We start from the raw sequence: 20,267 nt of genomic DNA, 5'->3' as shown, positions 1-20,267 counted from the left end.
ATGTTTGTGTGTGGTGATTTGTCTATCGCAATATGAGCTGCTTTCTAAGAGGATGAGCAGGATATGTGGTATTGCTAGCTGCCTCTGTAATGATAATTCCTGCAGGGTCATAGCACTCAGCAACTCACTTCATTCTGCGGATCACTCAGCTAATTTCACACCGACCCCAAGGAAATGCCCGGTTTGACCCGGCACTCTCGCCTTCAAGCGCTGCTCTGTTCTCAGAGCTCTTACTCCCACTGACCCTCTGCTGCTCTCTCGCTCTCTCTCACCTCTTGCTTTCCCTCTTAATAAGGGAAGACCGGGCAGGGAAAGTGTTTTGTTATGCAGCAATCACCTAATTAGTGGTTGAGAGTGTTGTTTATCTCCTCCATAAGCTGAACATAAACATCTGCAATCGTTCTTTGGTTGTGTGTGTGTGTGTGTGTGTGTGTGTGTGTGCGCGCGTGCGTGCGTGCGCGCATGCATGAGTGTGAGTAAATCATAAGAGCCTTTCATAATATTATGAAAGTCAGAGCAGATTTTAGCAGAACTGGTTGATTAGTAGATATTACGGTGTGTGTGTGTGTGTGGGGGGGGGAGGGGGAGGGGGTTGCAACACCCTTTTTAAAATACTCCAGGTTCATTTGGAGTTCATTGGAGAATATAAGATCAGGAGACAAGAGTCAAACACGCACATACCTGCAGAGGAAATACATTAATTACCCCTTTTACAAATTCTCTGTCCAAGAAAATTTCTTCTTACACATGGATCCATTAGGATCATCAAATTTACTTCTAATGAATGATTTGTGATTGCATGTATTAACCCACTGCTCTGTGTTTCTTCCTGCAGACGATACGGTCAGAACTGAAAGAACGTGAGCACTTGGTGATCAGTACTTTGGACCAGGCTAGGATGTTTCTCGCTGACCAGCCAATCGAAGGTCCCGGAGAGCCACGCAAGAACCTGCAGCCAAAGTCTGGTACGTTTTCCCTCTCTTTAATAACATCTACATATAAATACCAGTGTTTGGAAAAGAAGTAGAGGATCATAATCATATTGCATTAGAGAGCAGCTTGTCTTTCATCACACTGTGATCTAAATTAATGTATCTACCTTAATTGCTGAGGTCTGGAAACCAATTTTGAAATAAGAAATGTCACTAAAACTATTATTGCAGTACCATTTATGGTCCATATTAACCACTTTTTCTGCTCCCTTATAATGGGAATTTCCATTAAATAAGAGCTCATATTAAGCCTCAGGTGGCCTGATCTTGCAGTAGTACAGTAAGTCCTCCAGTATCAAGTCAAAGGCTTGTTGCTACTGTATGTAGTATTGAAGCAGTTTATCCATTGTGCTTCACCATTGTCTGAAATCACCTTGGTAACCAGATTTACCAAGGTTTTCACCTGTTTGTCAGGTGCAAATGTTGACGCATTCTGCACTCAACACATGCTGTGTGTCAATCAAACATTCACAGGAGTCACAGTTTGCATGTCATTTTATGCATTGTGTGTCTCAGTCCTCATTGCATATGTATTTATGGGTAGGATCTTGCAATTGGGAAGTGATAGGTTAACAGAGATGATTATGTATTCCACTGGATTTACTGAGGTCCTGCTGTTTGCGACTGTGAATTTTGCAGGGGAAACACGGCGCAGACAGGAAGAGCCACAAGTAAGGCTGTAATGGTGGAAATAAACTTGCATTAAGTCTAGGCTCATTTATAACTAAAACCTGATTATTAGAAACAAATAGGCAATTATTAATTAAGACATTATGTGATTACTGTAACTCAAAGTGGACGGGGAATTGTGGTTTGTGTTCATCAAACTGGAATTTGAATTTAAACATCAATCACTACATACCTTAGAACACTTTGTTTTGTTAAGATATCTAAGTGAGAGTTTGGCTGCATTTACCTCAGGATTAACATCTATATCAACCAAAGCTTCACCTCCACCTGTTCCACTCTGCTTTTTCTCTGTCTCCTTCTTTCCCTCTCTCTCTCTCGCTTTCTCTCCTCTGGTAGCGTTGCTGTCATTTTGTGTCATCACTGACAGGTGTGGACTTGCGCATGTCTAATGTTTGCATCTATAAAATGTGAATAAGTGGTTTACATATCACCATCGCTACAGTTTCGTTAAGAATTTTTTAGGGCTCTATATATTGATCATAAATTGCACACTCAGAATTCAGACACTTCAAGAAAATGGTGGAGGGTAAAAATAGTGCTCCAGAATCACACAAGAAAGATGACATCCCCTGGCCTCTTTCCTGTTTCATGTGAGGGATATCAGTCATTAAACCTTTTGGTTTCAGTATTTGGAGATATTGCCTTCAATGGATACAATGCAGTCGATTGCTAACAGGAAATGAAGGCAATGAAACGCATCAACAATTCTTGGCAGGACTTAAACTGGAGGGACATTGGATTACCTGTTCGCTGTCTTACACCCCTAAGTCACAAAAATGCCCCTGTACAGTTCTTTTTTGCCCAGTTTGTACTATTAGATCAGAAAGGTTTTCTCATCCAGAACATTCTGTACCAAAAAGCACAGCAAACCTGTCTGGTTTTCTTCATACCAAATGTGAGGACTTATTTGGCTCAGTTTCAAGGTTAAGTGCCAATCGCTAAAATTCCAGGTGGTTCTAATATCAATATATAAAAAGCGCCCAACAATCAAATATGCGCCACCTCATTCAGCATTTCCTCTCTGTCTCTATTGGATGCGGCAGGGAAGTCTTAGTTAAGTCAGCACATTTCCCTTCAAACTAAAACCCTACTGTGTAAATAATTAAACCAACCCAAGGGGCTGTGTAGAGGTGTGGCGAGACTTCAGAGCGCAGACCGATAGGCTTGTTGTCTGTGATCTTTGATACGGATATCAAAGCGTCGTCTCATTATATAAATAGATAAAAAGCTGATTTAAGATCAGAGGCTGCGCTTGTGTAATCAGAGGAGACGGGATTTCTCAGAGAGACGCTGTGGTAAAGTCTTAACAATTTTAATTGTCATACATTCCTATACTCTGTTAGTATTTTGTTTTGTCAGTGCCACTAAATTGACTTTCATTGCTTTGTTTGCACCCGGCATTCTCCATTACAAAAGACAAACACCGCGTGTCTACGGGAGGTGCTAACTGCTGTACGTCTCACAGATGTTTGCCTTGTGTGTGTAAAGGGGGGAGGGATGGAGAAAGTGGGAAAAAAAAAAAAGACTTGCAGATGTGCAAAAAGTGAAGAGTGGTAATTCAGTCATTACCCTGGTGATGAGACTTTAAAACTCATAAAAGCTGCTCATCTGTTTTGTAGTTAAAATGGGTGGTTGGAGAGCAGTTTTCTCATCTGCCGACTCCTTTCTCTCCTTTTTGTCTGCATCCTCCAATAAGTCACAATTATCCTGTCCTCTCACCTTTCATGCCATCATCATTCCCCACATCCTCTCCCTTACCCTGTTTTCTTTCTTTTGGCCACTTTCATCATGCCTCGGCTGCCTTCTCACCAACCTTACTGTAATTGACATCCTTTTTTTCTTTTTTCCCTTTGCTCTTCTTTTCTCCGTCTTCATCTTGAGTTTTACCAGTGACATAGACATAGAACATGCAAATAATTCAAAGTAATGTACAGGAACAATGAAAATACCCAAGAAAGATGTATTCAGTACCATAACCTAAATGTTACATAACAACATTGACAAAATATGTTTGCACATGATGTACGAAAGTCATAAATGACAAAATTATGAAACACAGGTTAGATCCTTTTTAATCATGTTCTGTATGATTTTAAGGAAGATGTGATTTCTCTTCCTCCAGACCTCACCCCGGAGGAGAAGGCCCGAGAGTTGGCCCGGGCCATCCGCAAGCAGACAGGCGAGGTGAGGGAGCGGTGGGAGCGGCTGAAAGGCCACGTGGGAGGCTGGCACACTCAGGTGGAGCGAGCCTTAGAGCGACTCCAGGAGCTGCAGAGCTCCATGGACCAGCTCGACCTGCGGCTGACTCGGGCAGAGGAGGCCAAAGCTACCTGGCAACCTGTGGGGGATCTGCTGATCGACTCACTGCAGGACCACATCGACAAGACGATGGTGAGTCAGAAAGACAGCGGTGTTGATGCGTGCACTATCCCTAATATACTGGAATCATCAAGATATCAAATCAAGACAGTCAGACGATCCATTCCTCTGTATGTCAGTGTACTTCAGTCGTCTTTAACAAATATCTTATTTTCTTTCACTTACAAAATCTCAAGTACAGCCATTCACTGTGAATTGTTGGCGTGTAACACTTAAATTACTGATTTAACTGCATTTTGATCAAGTCGAAGTGAAACTGCGCTTCCATGAAATAAATGTGTGAGGGAGACTCTCACACAATTTCCATTCCACTCCTTTCTTTCCAGACCAAAAGACGGTGAGATTTAATGATGTACTGAGTTTGAGAATTCTGTCTTGTTTTTTTGTAAATGTTACTCATCAAATTTTAGGAGGTCTTTTCACCTGGACTAGAAACAGGCAACACATTTAGTTAAGCAGAAAAATGACAGCATTTCCTAATACACAGCAAACAATGAATATCCAAGAAAAGTTGAGCCGGACTTACAGGTTTTAGATCTACAACCAGGTCCAGCAGCCCTCGATTCAACTTATCTCGAATAATCATGAGCTGGATGACTTCACAATGAATGAAGGAGTGACAAGGGAGAAATGGAGGACAGAGGAGAAATAATGGCACCAAAAATAATCCAATCGTGGTTCACAGGTTGCACAAGGAAAGGCTGCATTAATTTGGCTGAGTTACACCGCTTCAGATCTTAATGGTTGACTCCCTGTGGTATAGACAGCCTGTCCAATTACATATCTCAATATGTATACATAACAAACTATATATATATTGACAGCCACAGTGGAGACTGTAAATGGAAATTATAGTACAACAAAACTCCACTTAGAGATTCTGAGCTCAAGGCAGAAAACAAGAAAAAGATAAGCAGCTGTTAAAATAAAGAAAGAAAGAAATTAGACTAGCTTTATAGCTGTAATAGAATTACTGTACAATATCAACTTTCACCCTGCAACAACATGAAACTTTCTGTCCAGGCCTTCAGAGAGGAGGTCGCCCCATTACGTCAGGATGTAAGACTGGTCAATGAGCTTTCTGCAGAGCTGACACCACTGGACATCCAGCTGTCCTCCACCGCCTCCAGACAACTGGACCAGCTCAACATGAGATGGAAACTGCTACAGGTAGTTTAAATCCCCCTGAATCATCTGCAGATGTGGAAGCAGACATTGTTTTTACACACACACACACACACACACACACACACACACACACACACGTACACACGTACACGCACACACTGTTGCTTTCTTTTCCTCCTTTGGTATTTTGTCCACACTTGTCTAAATTAATGCTGTCTTCAGTATATCCTCTTTCTTCCTTTCTCCTCATTCTCTGTCTGTCTGAATGTGTGTTATTATCTCTTCTGTGTGTCTTTGCCTCTGTTCGCCTTCCGATTCTCTCACCATGTGCCTGCTGATTTTACTTTGTGTCAGCCAAACACGCTGGGGACTGAGAGTTGTCCCTCTGCCTGTGTACCTGTTTTATTTGAACACAGCTCTGTGCTCAATGCGACACTTTGTCACTACACATCAATGGACACTATTCTCACAACACACGAGTCACATTCTTGGCTCTCTCCTAACTTGTCTTGGTCTGATTCTGCTCTGGGACTCGCTGAGTGTTTCTCAGATTGGAGCATGTCTCAGCCCTAGAGGGAAAGTTGTAGAAAAGTATTTTTTTTACAAGTCATCAGAAGGAAACAGAAGAGACGGGATGTTGGTTGGTTGGTTGTGTAATCCTCTCTGTTAAATGTGCAGAAGCACAGGAGCGTAGCGAAGTGCAAATTTAAATCAGCAAGTGAGGGGAATTCTTTCAGACACATTCCTGTCATCAAAAAAGGCCAATTGTCCAATTTACTCAATTTTTTACACTTGGCTTGGGTTAAACTTAATGTTTAGGCTATTTACATATCAGTGGTCTTCCCTCTGGTCAGAAACAGACTCAAGAAATCAAGTGTGAAATCAGATCAGATCTATAGACTGGTGCAGAAAAATGTGATGTGAAAGTATTTTTCTCCCTCATTACTGACTCTTGGAGCCGGTGAGATCCTTGATGAGGCTGGCTAGTGACGCCTCTGATGTTCATTGTTGTCAGGTAGGAGAGCTGAATACAGGCCATGCTGACCAGCTGTCGTGGCATCAAGTTAAAGGACACCAAGCAGCCACAAAGAGACTGCGATTTTAAGGACACCGACATAGAAACTCGGGTTTTAATGGACTTCATTTGAAGGTTCCTTGTATGTTGCTGTAGATAAATGAGCAGCGAGTGTGGGCAGAAAAAAGGCTTGTGGGCAGAAAAAAAAGAGGAGAGGAAGTTATGTGTTGAGAAAAAAATGAAATCTTGGAAAGAAACCTAAAGTCATCCTTTTTTAAGTGTGACACTGCCGCAGCGTGAAACCGGGTAGCTGGGCTAATTTGTAGCCTTGTGATATTTCCCATGTAGTGTACAGACACCCACTAATAGTCTTTCTGCCCGGAGAATGACCATAACTCAAATACTGAGTCAGAGTAACGCAGGGTTTCAGTGGACTGGACACTTCGTCTCAATATATTCCGCTCTTTTTACTTATCTCAGTCTGCAGGAAAGCCAGGAACACCTTCACTAATAAAGCAGCTCTGACTGTGTAGTTTGATGATTTGGTTTTCATATGCTGACAGCTCCCATCTTCCTCTCGGTGGGATAGTGACCATTACAGCCATTAGTGGCCAGAAAGAGGCCGAGCTATCTTCTTTTCTGTACCTATTTTCAGGTTTCCTGTGTGGACAGATGTGATATGGCTGCCATAATACCTTAGGTGTGTGTCTTAGTATTACAGACTGCCAGTACTGTCCTGCTACTCAGACAGATGATGCAAAGCAATCCAACAGCCACATAGGGCACAGGTGCACTGCCTGAGAGGTCAATATGCAGCTTTCACAGGAGCACAGGAGTAAATGTGTGTGCGATTGATAACTCTGTAAAGCTGTATGACGTTTCACCTTTCACTGAATTCACTGCAGTTGAACTAGCATATTTTAGGGCACATTAATTTTGTAATAATAAAACTAAATATGGAGTATTAAAGGAAAAAGACATAGTTTTGAGTCTTGTCCTGGTTTTGATCATATTCCTTTAATGCTATGCTTACATTCACACAATTCCAACATTATTCAGCTTTAAGGGCTGTGTGTCATTGCCATCGTTTTTTTTTTTTTTAATTCTCGCTCTCTTGGCTCTGTACCGCTTCAGTTACCTCAACAGTTGAAGATGAGTAAAGTCATATTTCTGGGTGCCTGGATACAGCTGCACTTAATGCTCTGCCCGATTTGGCTTCTCATCTTGTCACCAGTAATGGAAGATGAAAGTAACAATACAATTTATTCCCTGCATTCTTAATGTCAGACTTTCACTTGCATTTCAGTGTAGACATCAAAGCATCATATATCATCATATTTTTATGCCTCCACGTCGGTGACAGCTGTGGCCAGTGGCATTATGTTTCTCGGGTTGTCCGTTCCATTCTGGTGAACACAATATTTCAGTAACGCCGTGAGGGAATTTCTTTAAATTTGGCACAAATATCCACTTGGATTCAACGATGAACTGATTAGAATTTGGTGGTCGAAGGTCATTGTGTCCTCACAAAACAATTCTTGGCTGTAACTCAAGAATTCATATGCTAATTATGACACAATTTATTGATGATATTTTATATCCAAAAGGTTAAAGGTCAGCTTCACTTTGACATTTTAATATTCTGCAAAAACACTGCCCATTATTCAACACTGTAAGTCAGGAATAGAAATGGAGAGTATGACCATATTTCCTGCAGTTTCACTGGTGGAGGCGTTAATTCCACTTTTTGTTTTGCTTTAATAACTGACCACCTCGTAACTTGGGTTGATGACACACCTATGTTGGAGGTGGACGATATGACAATAGTAACCATGAGATATTAGTGAACTGGTATACAATGGTAAATAACAGCATAGACTGTATATTCACTGTAAATTGCAGATATGACACACTCTGTATTTATACTTTTGTAAGAAAAGTATAAAGTTCTGTCGCTCTCACTGCAACTCTCATGTCCACAGCTGACTGTCTTCTCTCCTGTCTGTCTGGTCATCGTGCAGGTGGCGGTTGAGGACAGACTGAAGCTGCTTCAGGAAGCCCACAGAGACTTCGGCCCCTCCTCCCAGCATTTCCTCTCCAGTGAGTACAGAGCCAATTACCTCTCTTGAGGGAAATAGGAAATTTTGGGGTTTGTTTCCACTCAGTTACACTGTTTCCCATCCCTTAATTTTTTCATCTCCCATCTTCTCATCCTCAGCATTTCGCTTTAACTGTCATGCATGCTCAGTGGATATGTGGGTGCACGCGCTTACTCTCAGTTTGCAGACGAAGCCCTCTGCTGTTGAATAATGCAAGCTTAATTACAGCTCTCCACTGACTCCCTCCTCTTTCTTCCTCTTTAGAGTGGTCATTAGCAAAGAGAGAGGAACAGAGAGACAAAGCTAGAGAGAAGAGACAAATGCAGGAGTGTGAACATTAAACAAAGCAGCCAGTCTCTCGCTCCCTGTGTGTGTCTCTCTCTCTCTTTCTCTGTCGTCATTTTCTATAATCATACAGACATTAGCGTTCTCTCTGCTCCGCCTGATTTTATTTGCTGGCTGTCAGACACGTACACAAATGGACAGTTTGTGATTCAAGTCAGGTGGTAAGCCGCGCCGTGTCACCAGTAGACGTGAATTTACTAACTAAGCCCTGCTGAGAGCTTAGCCACTGCACCAGACAAAACACCACTCTGGCTCTTCTTTCATCTTCCTGGCACTATGACACTATCTACTCCATCACATATTCGCTCTCATTACACTAGTAGTTTAATATTCCCTCAGGGATCAATAAAGTACTGCAGTCTTATCTCGCCCTATCCATCTCGTATATCTTCCAATCTCGCTTAATCTCTTTCTCTTACTGTCTTTTCATCTCTCTATCTGAGCATAGAGCTGTGTCAAGGAGGAGGGAAAGTGGGAGGGCGATAAATCAAACAACATTTGTGCTCCATATTGCTCTTGAGAGCTCCTTGTCTTATATTTGGCTGTTCTTAACACTGTATCAGCTTGTCATTTTTAAGATTTCCCTGGTCTGTCAGTGTTTATTGTCTTCTTTCATACCCACAAAGATGAACAGAAACCTGGTCACATGGCACCACTTCTCAACTGTTTTTTTGCTTATTTCTTTTTCCTTTCATTCCCGACTGTCTCCCTCCCCCCTCTTTCTTCCAAGAGAACAATAACCATTTACATTTTTTCCCCCTGTACAATTTTAATGGACAGTGAGAGACTTCCTTATATAGCTAGACTGTGTTATTCTGCAGATGTGTTGGATGTGAGAATTATTTCACGTCAAGCTCCAAACACTAAATGGATTACTATACTGCATGGTAAAATTGTTTATTTAGATGGTGTTTTGATTTTGACGGCTTGACTCTTCCTTCGCTCTCTCTGTCTCTATCTCTCTCCCTCTCCATTTGCAGCTTCAGTTCAGCTCCCCTGGCAACGTGCAGTATCTCAGAATAAGGTTCCATATTACATCAAGTAAGTGGCCAGAAATTGCTTCAATAGCCCCCTTTGTGCCTGTGGAAATTGTTTGCATTTGTGTGTGCATGTGTGTGAGTGTTTTTCAATGATTACTATACACTGGTTAGGCATTCAATGTAGAACAGTCTGGATACTGTTTGTAAAAATGCTGTTTTTGGTATTTATCTCCATCTCCTATATGAATGGCCTGCAGTTTGTTTTGTTGTGTGACTCTTTAACACACTACTAATTCATCTGACTACATTTTAGAGGTCTGTAGAGGTCAAATCATGTAATACTTAAAGAAGGCAAAGGCTGGAGAAAAATGAATTTTGTATAGCAGAGCATTTTTTTGGTTCTCTTACCTAAGTGATTATCTTTTGACCTCTCATATTCATTATATGACCTCTTCTGAGGGTGTTGATCCTCAGGTCGATAATGACTGTCCCAGACTTGTGATTCTTGCTACTGTAGACCTGCAGACTGTGCGAGTTTGTAAGAATATCTGCAAAAAAAGACTTCCTGAATATGTCTTATGAGTAATTTATGGGCCATTACATGTAGGTCATTCAGGTTAAAGCAATCAAACCAAGCCAAAATATACTCTATAGTCAGATATATGATCTTTTATGAGTCTTTGGAAGGAAACTTTGTTGAGTTTGTAGATTTTCTCCTCAATGCACAGTAGATTCAAAAGCAGGCAGTACGGTGGTGGAACTGAATTTATGTTTTTTTATTTTGCATTTCAGATATATTCATAGTCGACTCTGAAAGAGCCCATTATCTCAAACATTTTTCTGTGGGCAGTCTAATACTCTCTAAGTCTTTTTAACCTGTTCACATCAGAGCTCTGACCTCTAGTGACCTCTCACATACATCACCCACAAATGGTCAAATGGTGGCTGTTGTTTCATGTATATTCCTTGCACATACATAATTCATTTTACTCCCACTCAGGAATTTCTTTCTGCCAATTTGCTCCTCTGCACGTATTAAAATTCAAACTGTTTCACCTGCAAATTTCTCATTCAGTCCAACATTAGCACCTCCTTTTGAATAAATAACACCTGGCTGAATCCCAGGACAGCTTTCCACATTGCTCTAATACTCACGATAAAACTTTAGCCTGACATGTTGTTTCCCATTTTAATTTGTCCCAAATCAGGCCAAACAGCAATTTTTATTTAAACAGGCAAAGAGAGTATCTGTGTAGGTAGCGAGCAGGGCAGCTTCTCTGCTCTTCGGGATATGTCAGTTTTGAAAGTTTGAAGGACCTCGTTATCCAGAAATAATGTAACAGTGTGTCAGTGAAATGCTGACGAACCAAACCTGAATTCACCCTCATTTTTGGCTGGTGGTTAGAAAAATCTTTGGATAGCAGTTTCAGCTATCATTAATCAGTCCTCCTGTCTTTGTTTCTCTCTCTCCTTTCTGTTGGGACACTGTGTGACACTGCATAACTGTGTGATTTATGCTGATAAAATGGGTGTAATTTTTAGGGCAGTCCCCCTTAAATTGCTCTTTGCCCTGAGTTGAAATATCACTGTCTCAGTTGAGTTTTCAAATGGTCATTATGCCTCCATCCTGGCAAAACAGCCAGGACCACAGGCATGACATTTTCAGGTTGTCCGTCCATCTGTGCGTCCATACGTCCCGTTCTTGTGGATGCAATATCTCAGTGATGCTTTAAGGGAATTTCTTCAAATTTGGAACAAACATTCACTTGGACTCAAGGATGAAATAATTAGAATTTGGTGGTCAAAAATCTAAGGTCATAGTGGCCACAGAAAACGCATTTAGCTTCCTGAATGTTCATTGTCACCTCAGAAAACTGTAACTCAGGAAGGGGAGTTTGTTGACCATATTTCCTGCATTTTCTTCCTATAAAGATTTACAAGTCAGGTCTCCATGTCTCCAAAAAGTGTGCTGCAACCATTTTCCAAAGCAGTTATACTTTTGCTTAGCATGGTAGGATGGTGTGGGATAAAATTTCGAATTGTAGAGACATGAAATATTTTTGACATAGCGATAAAGTTAAATATGTTGGGACTGTTTTTGAAGACTCTTGCTCAGAGGCAGCGCATTGAAGGACTTCTTGAAAGCTAGTAAAACATTTTTATCTCAAAAAAAGCAATTAAAAGTAGTTAATTCAAGGTTAAGTGTTTTCAGACAGACGGAAATTAAGAAAAATAGGACTGAGACAAAGAGAGAGGGGGAAGGATACCTGTGATATGTTTGGGCCTAAGGCCTGGCACTACAGGGGGATCAGAGATGAAAGCCAGAGAGAAGCAACGACTGCGAGGACAGGCTTATAACTTTAAAGTCAGCAACAGCCTGTGATCACAGATATGCCCATCCAATGAACCTGCATCCACCCACTCAAACAAAGCATCTGCGCACGAGGGCATTCGCACAAAACAATACACACAAATGCATTTAGACACACAAATAGAGATGCACACCCTCACACTGGCAAGGAAACGCTGACACACACCCAAAGATGCATATGAACTCCAACTTGATCCAAGCTGAAACTTCCAAACCAAATGCACACACAGACAGACTCGTTGTGAGCATGCGCCATATGTTCTGTCGATGCCTCTGGGATGGTTGGACCAGGTTTTTTCTCTCCACGGTGGCTTGCACATCAACCCTATGTTGCCGCTCAGAAACAGGAGGAAAAGAATCACTCCTCCATTAACTTTAACCACAGTGTGTGGCATTTGCTTCATTTTAAAATGATGATTTTTTTATGCTGCACACTGCCCTTTTCCAATCCTTCTCCACACACAAATACACATGCATGCAGACCCACTTAATTTGCAGCTTGAAAACTGAATTCTAAATCCATCTCCAGGACTAATCATAGGTCGCATTCAGTGCCGTGACATCCTTGGGACACCCGCATCAATCTTTGGCGCATTAATTTCCCCAAACCTTTCCTCTTCTTCTCTTCCCTCTCCTCTCATACTCTGCCTCTTTTCTTTGGGCTGACAAAGGGCCCCTGATTAAAACTGCGCCTTGTCCACCCCCTGTAGTGAGGAGTTCAAGCGACATACTGGGGGAAAAATCAAATGGCTTCACACGAGTTCTATGCCAGCAGCCTCATGCTGGCAAACCTCACATGCTGTCCCATTTCACCCATTCTGGCACTTTAGCGGGTCTTGAGGCCTGTCTGAGAGGAAATAAAGCAGGACTTCATCTCTGCAAAGATTGGAGAAAGTCTCCTCTACATTCCAAGGTTTTTCTAGATTGTACTGTCTCTTTGTGTTTTTGTCAGGAAACATTTGGTGCTGGGATATCTTATGTGTGGATGGTTTTACATGGTTGGACAATGTGCAACCCTTCTTCAAAATGTCTAGATTAAGAAGTTTTAAAACGAGTCCCAAGTTTGAACTGTATTTCAAAAGCAGAATACTGAAGGGAGGGAGGGGGCTCGTTTTTAAAGGGCAAAAAAAAAAAAGGCAGACGAGGAGACGTGAAAGCCAGAAAAAGACACAAGTCAGGTGGTGAATGCAGGCACTTATCACCTGTCAGAGACACTGTGAGAAGTCTGGCAGGTTGCTGTCACTGAGAAAAAAAAAAAAGCCCCTTAAATCTCCTTCTTGCTTTTTCAGATATTTAACTAATTCTGTCTCTTTGGATACCCAGATACGCTAGTAATCATTCATCTGCACACTCATGATTATTCATGGCGGCCTCTGAATGTTTGACAGTGACAAACTCCCAGCAGCAAAGAAAAGTGTTGCGCAGATGCGTTGGCTGGTTTGCAGCCAACTGTTTGATGGGATAGATTCACCCCTTGCCCCATGGGGCAGGATGGGGTGGATGTATTCCAGAGGGATTTTTTTCATTTACATTTCTGGGCTTTTGCTGTGCAAAGGTAACATTTAATATTTTGTCCTTTTGTTGGAGCAACAGGGAAACAGGCGTAGTTACAAGTAATGGGAAAATGTGGTGCATTAATTATGGTGCAGCACAGAAGAAGTGAGTAATTAGCAAAACCACTTTAACCTTCCGTTGGAATGTAACAGCTGGGAATGGCAGTTCGACACAGAAAACGTCAAAGGAAATACCAATTATTTTTGATAAGCCTAATTGTTATCGTGGTGATCTGTTAGTGTAAGAGGGTCAGACTGCCCCTCTTCTGTTGGGTCGCTTCAGCTGCCTGCTTTGGTTGCTCGTTTAGACAGAAATCTCATGAAAACGTCTTGCAAAAGGGTATTTTCCCACTCATAGTATCCCAGTGACTACATTAATTTCATCCCCCTCTGCCTGGTGCAGTATCCCCTTCTGTGACCCCATTTCATTCGTTTATTCTCACTGTGGATGTCATTAAATTATGTTTATGAAGGAAAATGTCACACGCATTGCATAAGACCCAAGCGGCTGCATCCCCAGACGCTCTTGCTCACAGTTAGCCCCCTCCTGAAAAATCAGGACAACCTGAAAAGGGCTATTTTAATTTGTATGTTTTCATTTTCATTTGTTTTCAATTTAAAGTTTAAATTTCTTTTGTACTTGGAAGATACCTGACCAAGAAAAGTAGAAGTGAGGGATCATTGTGATCATTATGTATACACTATGGATAGTATTGATACAGAAGTGAACTGAACAACCAAGCTGAATCATGTTTATCCCAACATTCAGCACTGATTCGTTTTTCAATTAATTGGTTAGTCCATTAAACGTGAAAACTGTGTAAACTCGGTCCACTTTCAAGCAAACTCTGGTGCAGTTTGTTTTTGGTGTGAGGTTGCTTGACTGGGAAAGTATTCTCAGACTTTTGGACCCAACTGTCCATATGAGTTCAAGCTTACCACTCTTGAACACAAACCAAATTAAAGATATGAAAGCAACCTTAGGTTTGAAATTCCTCACACTGTATGTGAGGAATTTCTGTAATGTCCTCTGCTCTTTAACACTTTTGATGCCTCTCCCCTATGGATGTTTCCCACAGCGTTATCTAAACTGTTTTAAACAGCTTTATAGTCAACGTGTCATCAGTTTCCTTGTTTTCCCCTCTTGCAGGACAAAAAAAAAATTGCTCAGGCATTACAAAGGGGAATACGATGAGGGGAAAGCACTGAGGGAGGTGGAACCTGACAATTCAGTTGTCCTCATTATGGCATTCATGAGCTGTGGATATAAGCACAAGCTATCTAATCTATTTGATGTAAATGCTCCCTGCCTTGTGGTGTTTGTACATAGATATGATACAGATTTAAGTTGTGATTGTGTATCACATCATTGTACTAGCTCTGTCTTGTCTGTGATGTACCCTTCCACACATGAATGACAAAAATGTTTTATGGCGATAGCTGGCGGCCAATTGTGGCCTGGGTAGCCAGTATGCCTGTAGTTATGTGTTTGTGTGCAGCAAATATCAGCAAATCCCCTGGCTTTTGTACATTCATCCAAGCCCTTTGTAGTCCGTTTGAATAAAACACAAGTCTGTCCTCAGTGCAGGGATGTCAAGGCATTAGCGATGCCTGTGCGGTTGCAGAAGTCATCAGGCCATTGAATAGTGATGAACATCTGCAGATGAGGAGGAGGGCTACTGTGGTCCTCTTTGCCACCTCAGTTCACTGTCAGCACTCAACTTCACTTCCTGCCGCCTGTCAGCAGAGAGCGAACCATCGTAGAGACCACAGGGGAGCCACCACCTTCCAAAAAAACAAAAAACAAAAACCACCTTCCAGAAATCTTCTCAAACATTCCACACAGATCTGAGTAGAGCTTCTGACAGCCAGGCACCTTCTTGAAATATACACAGAGGAGCCACATCACGGCCAGCTGAGCTCAGATAGATGCACTGATTGGCAGCTGCAGCCTGAGAAAAGCCAGATTCTTTGCTTTCCTATGTGTGAAGGCAACTATGTTTGATCGGTTTTAGCACAGGTAGTATTTTATTTATTTTTGTAGTGTTGGTTTTTCTGTATATTTGGTTTGTTCTTATTGTTTTGTATGTGTGTGTATGTGTTTGTATTCTCTCTGAAGTAGAAATGTAAGCAGGGAGTTGAGATTCGGTCCCCTTATATTTATCTCCCATGGTTTTTGAAAAGACAGATGCCATGGTGATGAGAGGGATTCACAGTATGTGGCGATTTGAGTGTGTCTTTTCTTGCTGTTTCATTCAGGGGACTTAGTGATTTATGATTTGTGGAGGAATCTATAGCCTCTGTCCCCAGTTCGGGTGCGGTATATAAAGAGTTAGTAATAAAGCTATCGATAATGTTTGCACACGGCAAATGATGGTGATGATAATAGTGTTGTTAGCTTGCGTATTCATTCACACATTTGTGTCTACCAGTGTCATTTTGAGTGTGTGTTTTTGTGTATCTTAGCTTTCAAAGTATGTTTGCTTATCACTGTGTGTTTTTTTTTTTTTTTTTCTTTCTTCGGTGATAATCCTTGAAAGTGTTTGTCAGTTTCTCTGTGTGTGTGTGTGTGTGTGTGTGTGTGTGTGTGTGTGTGTGTGTGTGTATGTATGTGTGTGTGTGTGTGTGTGTGTTTGTTGACGTCAGTGCTTCCTGTTCCTGTTTGTGTGTCAGCTTATGTGTTTTTTGTATTTCTTTACTCTGATGGTTCTCTCTTGTTGTGGTTTTCAGTCACCAGACACAGACAACCTGCTGGGACCATCCAAAGATGACAGAGCTTTACCAGTCACTCGGTAGGAAACACTCACAATGACTACTGTTGTCTTTGAGTTCTGACCGTCGAAGATTATATTTTAAAAATAGAAAGGTTGGTTCGCACAAATGTTTTGTTTTGGTTTTATCTGCCCAGGTTTTGGGATACTGTAACTGTGATAGATTTATGTCACCACTCCAGTACAATGAAGGAGAATTTCATTTGCTGCTGCTCCAGGTCACATTAAAAAAAATATCAGTTCAAAGAATCAACAGAACCAGTTTGGTCCATGTCCGCTGTCAATGTCAACAGTTTTTTAGCATTTCTGCAGTTAAAAGTTTCAATATAAACTTTTCATAGTAAGTGCTATACATTGTCCAGAGTAATGGTCCCGCTGATTCTAAAAAGAGATGTTTGCCGGTGGACGCAATATCTTGACGCCTTGACTGAAATTATTGAGATTGGACACAAACATTCACTTTGATTCAAGGATGAGCTGTTTAGATTTTGGCAGTCAAAGGTCAAAGGTCAAGGTCACTCTGACCTCACAAAACACGGTTATGGCCTTGTGAATGTGATATCCAACCCTTGAGGGATTTTCTTTAAAATTGGCACAAAGGTCCACTTGGATTCAAGGAAAAACTAAGTAGATTTTGGTGGTCAAAGGTCAAAGTTCAAGGTAACGGTGATCTCATGTTCTTGTGAATTCAATATATCAGGAACGCGCAGAGAGAACTCCATTACTTCTATTCTTATTACTGTGACATCACAAACATGTTTTTGGCCACAACTCACAAATTCATGATTGTGACCATATTTTCCTGCAACTTGGCTGGTTTGGCAGAGTCATACAACCGCAAGGCAGTAATTTAAGTTTTAAATAATGTGTCAATGCCCTGAGCACCACATATTTCAGAACGTGGGCTCAAGTAACTCAAATCTATCTACATGGCCAGATGACTAAATCCTGTTTTATGGCAGTTAACTGGTCTTTTAAAGGGCTAGGGGCACATTTCACAAAAGCAATCTGGGAGCACCACTTACACGCAGATCATAAATGGTGGCTGTGTCACATTTCACGAATGATTGTCGCACACAAAATTAACTTGAGAGGAAATTATCTCATGTTGCAAATTGCAACTTGGATGTTGTAATTTGGTGAAATGAGCTTCTGGTCTTTTGATGGCTGAGTTTTGTTGAGGGATCAACTACATCCTGCACATCTATTTCTCACTTGTCTTGTTAGTTTACACTTCACATTTAACTTGATAAAAACTGCACCCTGATCTTTTCCCTCTCTCCCTCACCCGGCTAATATCCATATGCAAGTCAGTGTCCCTGTGGGGTGGCCGGTATGTCTGTTCCTTAATGAGCAACCGGATAAGTAATAAGCTGTGAAACTTTGGGAGCGTTTGCTGTAGGCCAGCAGCTCAACAAATAGCACCGGCCCCCACTGAGACAGAACTCACTAACCTAATTACACAGTCCACATTGCCCCCCCCCCCCGGTCATCCCATAGACAATAACTAACAGAAAGCCAGCTTTCATTGTTGACAGGAGTCCTGCTTGTGTTGCCCAGTAGGCAGATTTTTGTTGCACTTTGTTTTCTGATTTTCTGCCTCCGTTTTCTTTTTGTCCGTCTACCTTTCATCTCTCCGTCTCCATCCCTGCCTGTAGCGGACTTGAACAATGTGAGATTCTCAGCATACCGAACAGCCATGAAGATCCGCAGACTACAGAAAGCACTGTGTTGTAAGTAAGACACACACACACACACACACCTTAATACCTACAGTTGTGGTCCACTTCTTTTGAAGTCTGGGTGCAACGAGGGGATGCAGTAATGATTTGAAGCTTTGCCAGATGCTATGCCAGAACAACACAGGCTATTTTGGCTTTAAAATTGCACACACTGAGTCAGTGTTTGTATGTGTATGTGCAGCTGGTGCTTGTATCACGCCTGTTGAGCAAAGCCTCATTTGGCGTGCACAGGTGGGATTTTTTTAGCCTGTTCTTTTTTTAAATTTTTAACATTTTTGACAAAACACGAGAGCTGCTGTTTTCTTGTTTATAATGAAAGCTTTTGATAAAAGCAGCTATTACCAACAGTCTCAGGTGACTATCAACTCTGTCTACACACACACACACACACACACACACACACACACACACACACACACACACACACACACACACACACAGACTGCAGGTTTGTGCAGACTCCACCCCTGTTGGCTCAGCACAGTGTAATAATGGTGACAAATGTTAACTATTATCCAGCTGGTGACACTATTATAGCAACACACGCTGCAAGCCCACACTGCTCATTTACATACCGCTGTTTGTAGGAAGTTTGCTCTGTGTGTGTGAATAAATATACCCTGTCTGATGTAGGTGTGAGTGCAGCTTGAGACGTGTGTACCTGAATAATCGTGGGTATCAAAGTGTGTTATTGTGTTTGTTGGTTGTTAATGAGTTTGAGTGATGTAGGCGTTTTAGTTTGCTATCTCATATTGCCTCTCTGATCGCATGCGTGTGTTTGTGACGGGAATGCATTAGCCTGAGTGATTTCGACTTGGGGCACTGCAATTCAATTTCATCCATTAGATTAGAATAGTCACAAAACTGTGTGTGTATGTGTGTGTGTGTGTGTGTGTGTGTGTGTGTGTGTGTGTGTGTGTGTGTGTGTGTGTGTGTGTGTGTACACACATGGCTGTGTGTGTCAGAGAATGACGCAACCCCCTCACACACACACATACACACACACACACACACACACACACACACTAACACTAACAAACATGACAGGGATACTATAAAATGGATAATTGGGTTAAGTCTGTGCCAGGGGGATGGAGAGGCACAAATGAGCTTGCGTGGCACCCTGCTAATGTGCCACAGCCCCAGAGCGTCATATCTGCATGTGTAGTGAGAGAAGTAAAGTTTTGCTTTCTGACAGAATGACTGGCCCGCTGTGTCTCCTCCACATGGATACACCCTAGTAATTAGTTCTGTCTGGGGCAGAGGGGGTAACATAAGGCAAGGGGCCATGGAGGGGGTAACAGTAATGGGGCAAATGAGGAGACTGAGAGAGGAGGAGAAGCGAGAGGGATGAGAGCAGTGTTTAAATTTTGCGAGGGGGAAAACTGGTAGGGGTCAGAGGAAGATTTGAAGACTGAACTGAGGGTTCATGCAACATGAATACCATATCAGTAAAAAGTTTTTGAACTTCAGTATTTGTTGGATAATACTGAACTAAAACAGTGTAATCAATACCCTGAAAATAGAAGATATACATAAGGACATGAGGAGACATGAGGAGTTTGTCTGAAAAAGGTTTTAACATTAATTTAGTGCTAATGATCTATCTCTACTGTCACACTAATGAACCACCTGTAGCAGATTTGTTTTAGCCACCTAGAGGTATCTACATTTGAGAGATGGGATCAACTGGTTTCTTTTGGACCTTGAAAAAACACTAATTAGGAATCCTATCAGGATCTGAGTTTGCCCATGATAGGCCTCTAAATTCATATTAAAACACTGCATCCCAAAAGCACATGATCTATTAATTCCACCCATGTTTTGAGTTTGCAGCACATTCACTTTTATTTTACTTACTTGATCTTGGATTTGTTCCTCAAGACTTCAAGGAGTGCTGGCATCTTGATATGAGGAAGCTTTTTGTGCTTATTTTAGGAAAATAATATTTTAGCACTCAATAACAGACTGGGGAGTTTTCAGTCTTCAAACACTATAAACACCACAGCTTTTCAATTTAGACACCACTGACCAGTTGTGTATGTGTTTGTATGTGTGAATGGCGCTATCTGCTGCACAACAGCTGCTGAAAGCGTCTTGTATTTTATCTGTTTCTATTCCTTTGTTTTGTCTCGGTGTGTTTGTGTGTGTTTATGCAACTGGCTACTTTGTTTAATAGTGTTGTGCCAAAGAACTGGATCA

General features: G+C 41.6%; 1 protein-coding gene across 3 annotated transcripts in view; it reads left to right on the top strand.

Moving 5' to 3' along the window:
* Nucleotides 1–20,267, top strand: part of utrn (utrophin) — a 170,390-nt gene that overhangs the window by 111,103 nt on the left and 39,020 nt on the right. For all 3 annotated transcript variants that reach the window (XM_023407066.2, XM_087174192.1, XM_087174191.1), the window contains 7 exons: nucleotides 836–965; nucleotides 3,805–4,073; nucleotides 5,085–5,231; nucleotides 8,226–8,304; nucleotides 9,629–9,689; nucleotides 16,283–16,344; nucleotides 17,982–18,056. In XM_023407066.2, the coding sequence (XP_023262834.1) occupies nucleotides 836–965; nucleotides 3,805–4,073; nucleotides 5,085–5,231; nucleotides 8,226–8,304; nucleotides 9,629–9,689; nucleotides 16,283–16,344; nucleotides 17,982–18,056 (823 nt within the window). The remainder of the gene's footprint in view (nucleotides 1–835; nucleotides 966–3,804; nucleotides 4,074–5,084; nucleotides 5,232–8,225; nucleotides 8,305–9,628; nucleotides 9,690–16,282; nucleotides 16,345–17,981; nucleotides 18,057–20,267) is intronic.

Source organism: Seriola lalandi, unplaced genomic scaffold (genome assembly GCF_002814215.2).
Source record: "Seriola lalandi dorsalis isolate HSWRI2012SDOR001 ecotype SW California unplaced genomic scaffold, Sedor1 jcf7180002054326, whole genome shotgun sequence".
Taxonomy (NCBI): Eukaryota; Metazoa; Chordata; class Actinopteri; order Carangiformes; family Carangidae; genus Seriola; species Seriola lalandi.
The sequence above is the reverse complement of the archived record's forward strand: the minus strand, read 5'-3'. Positions and strand labels throughout refer to the sequence as shown.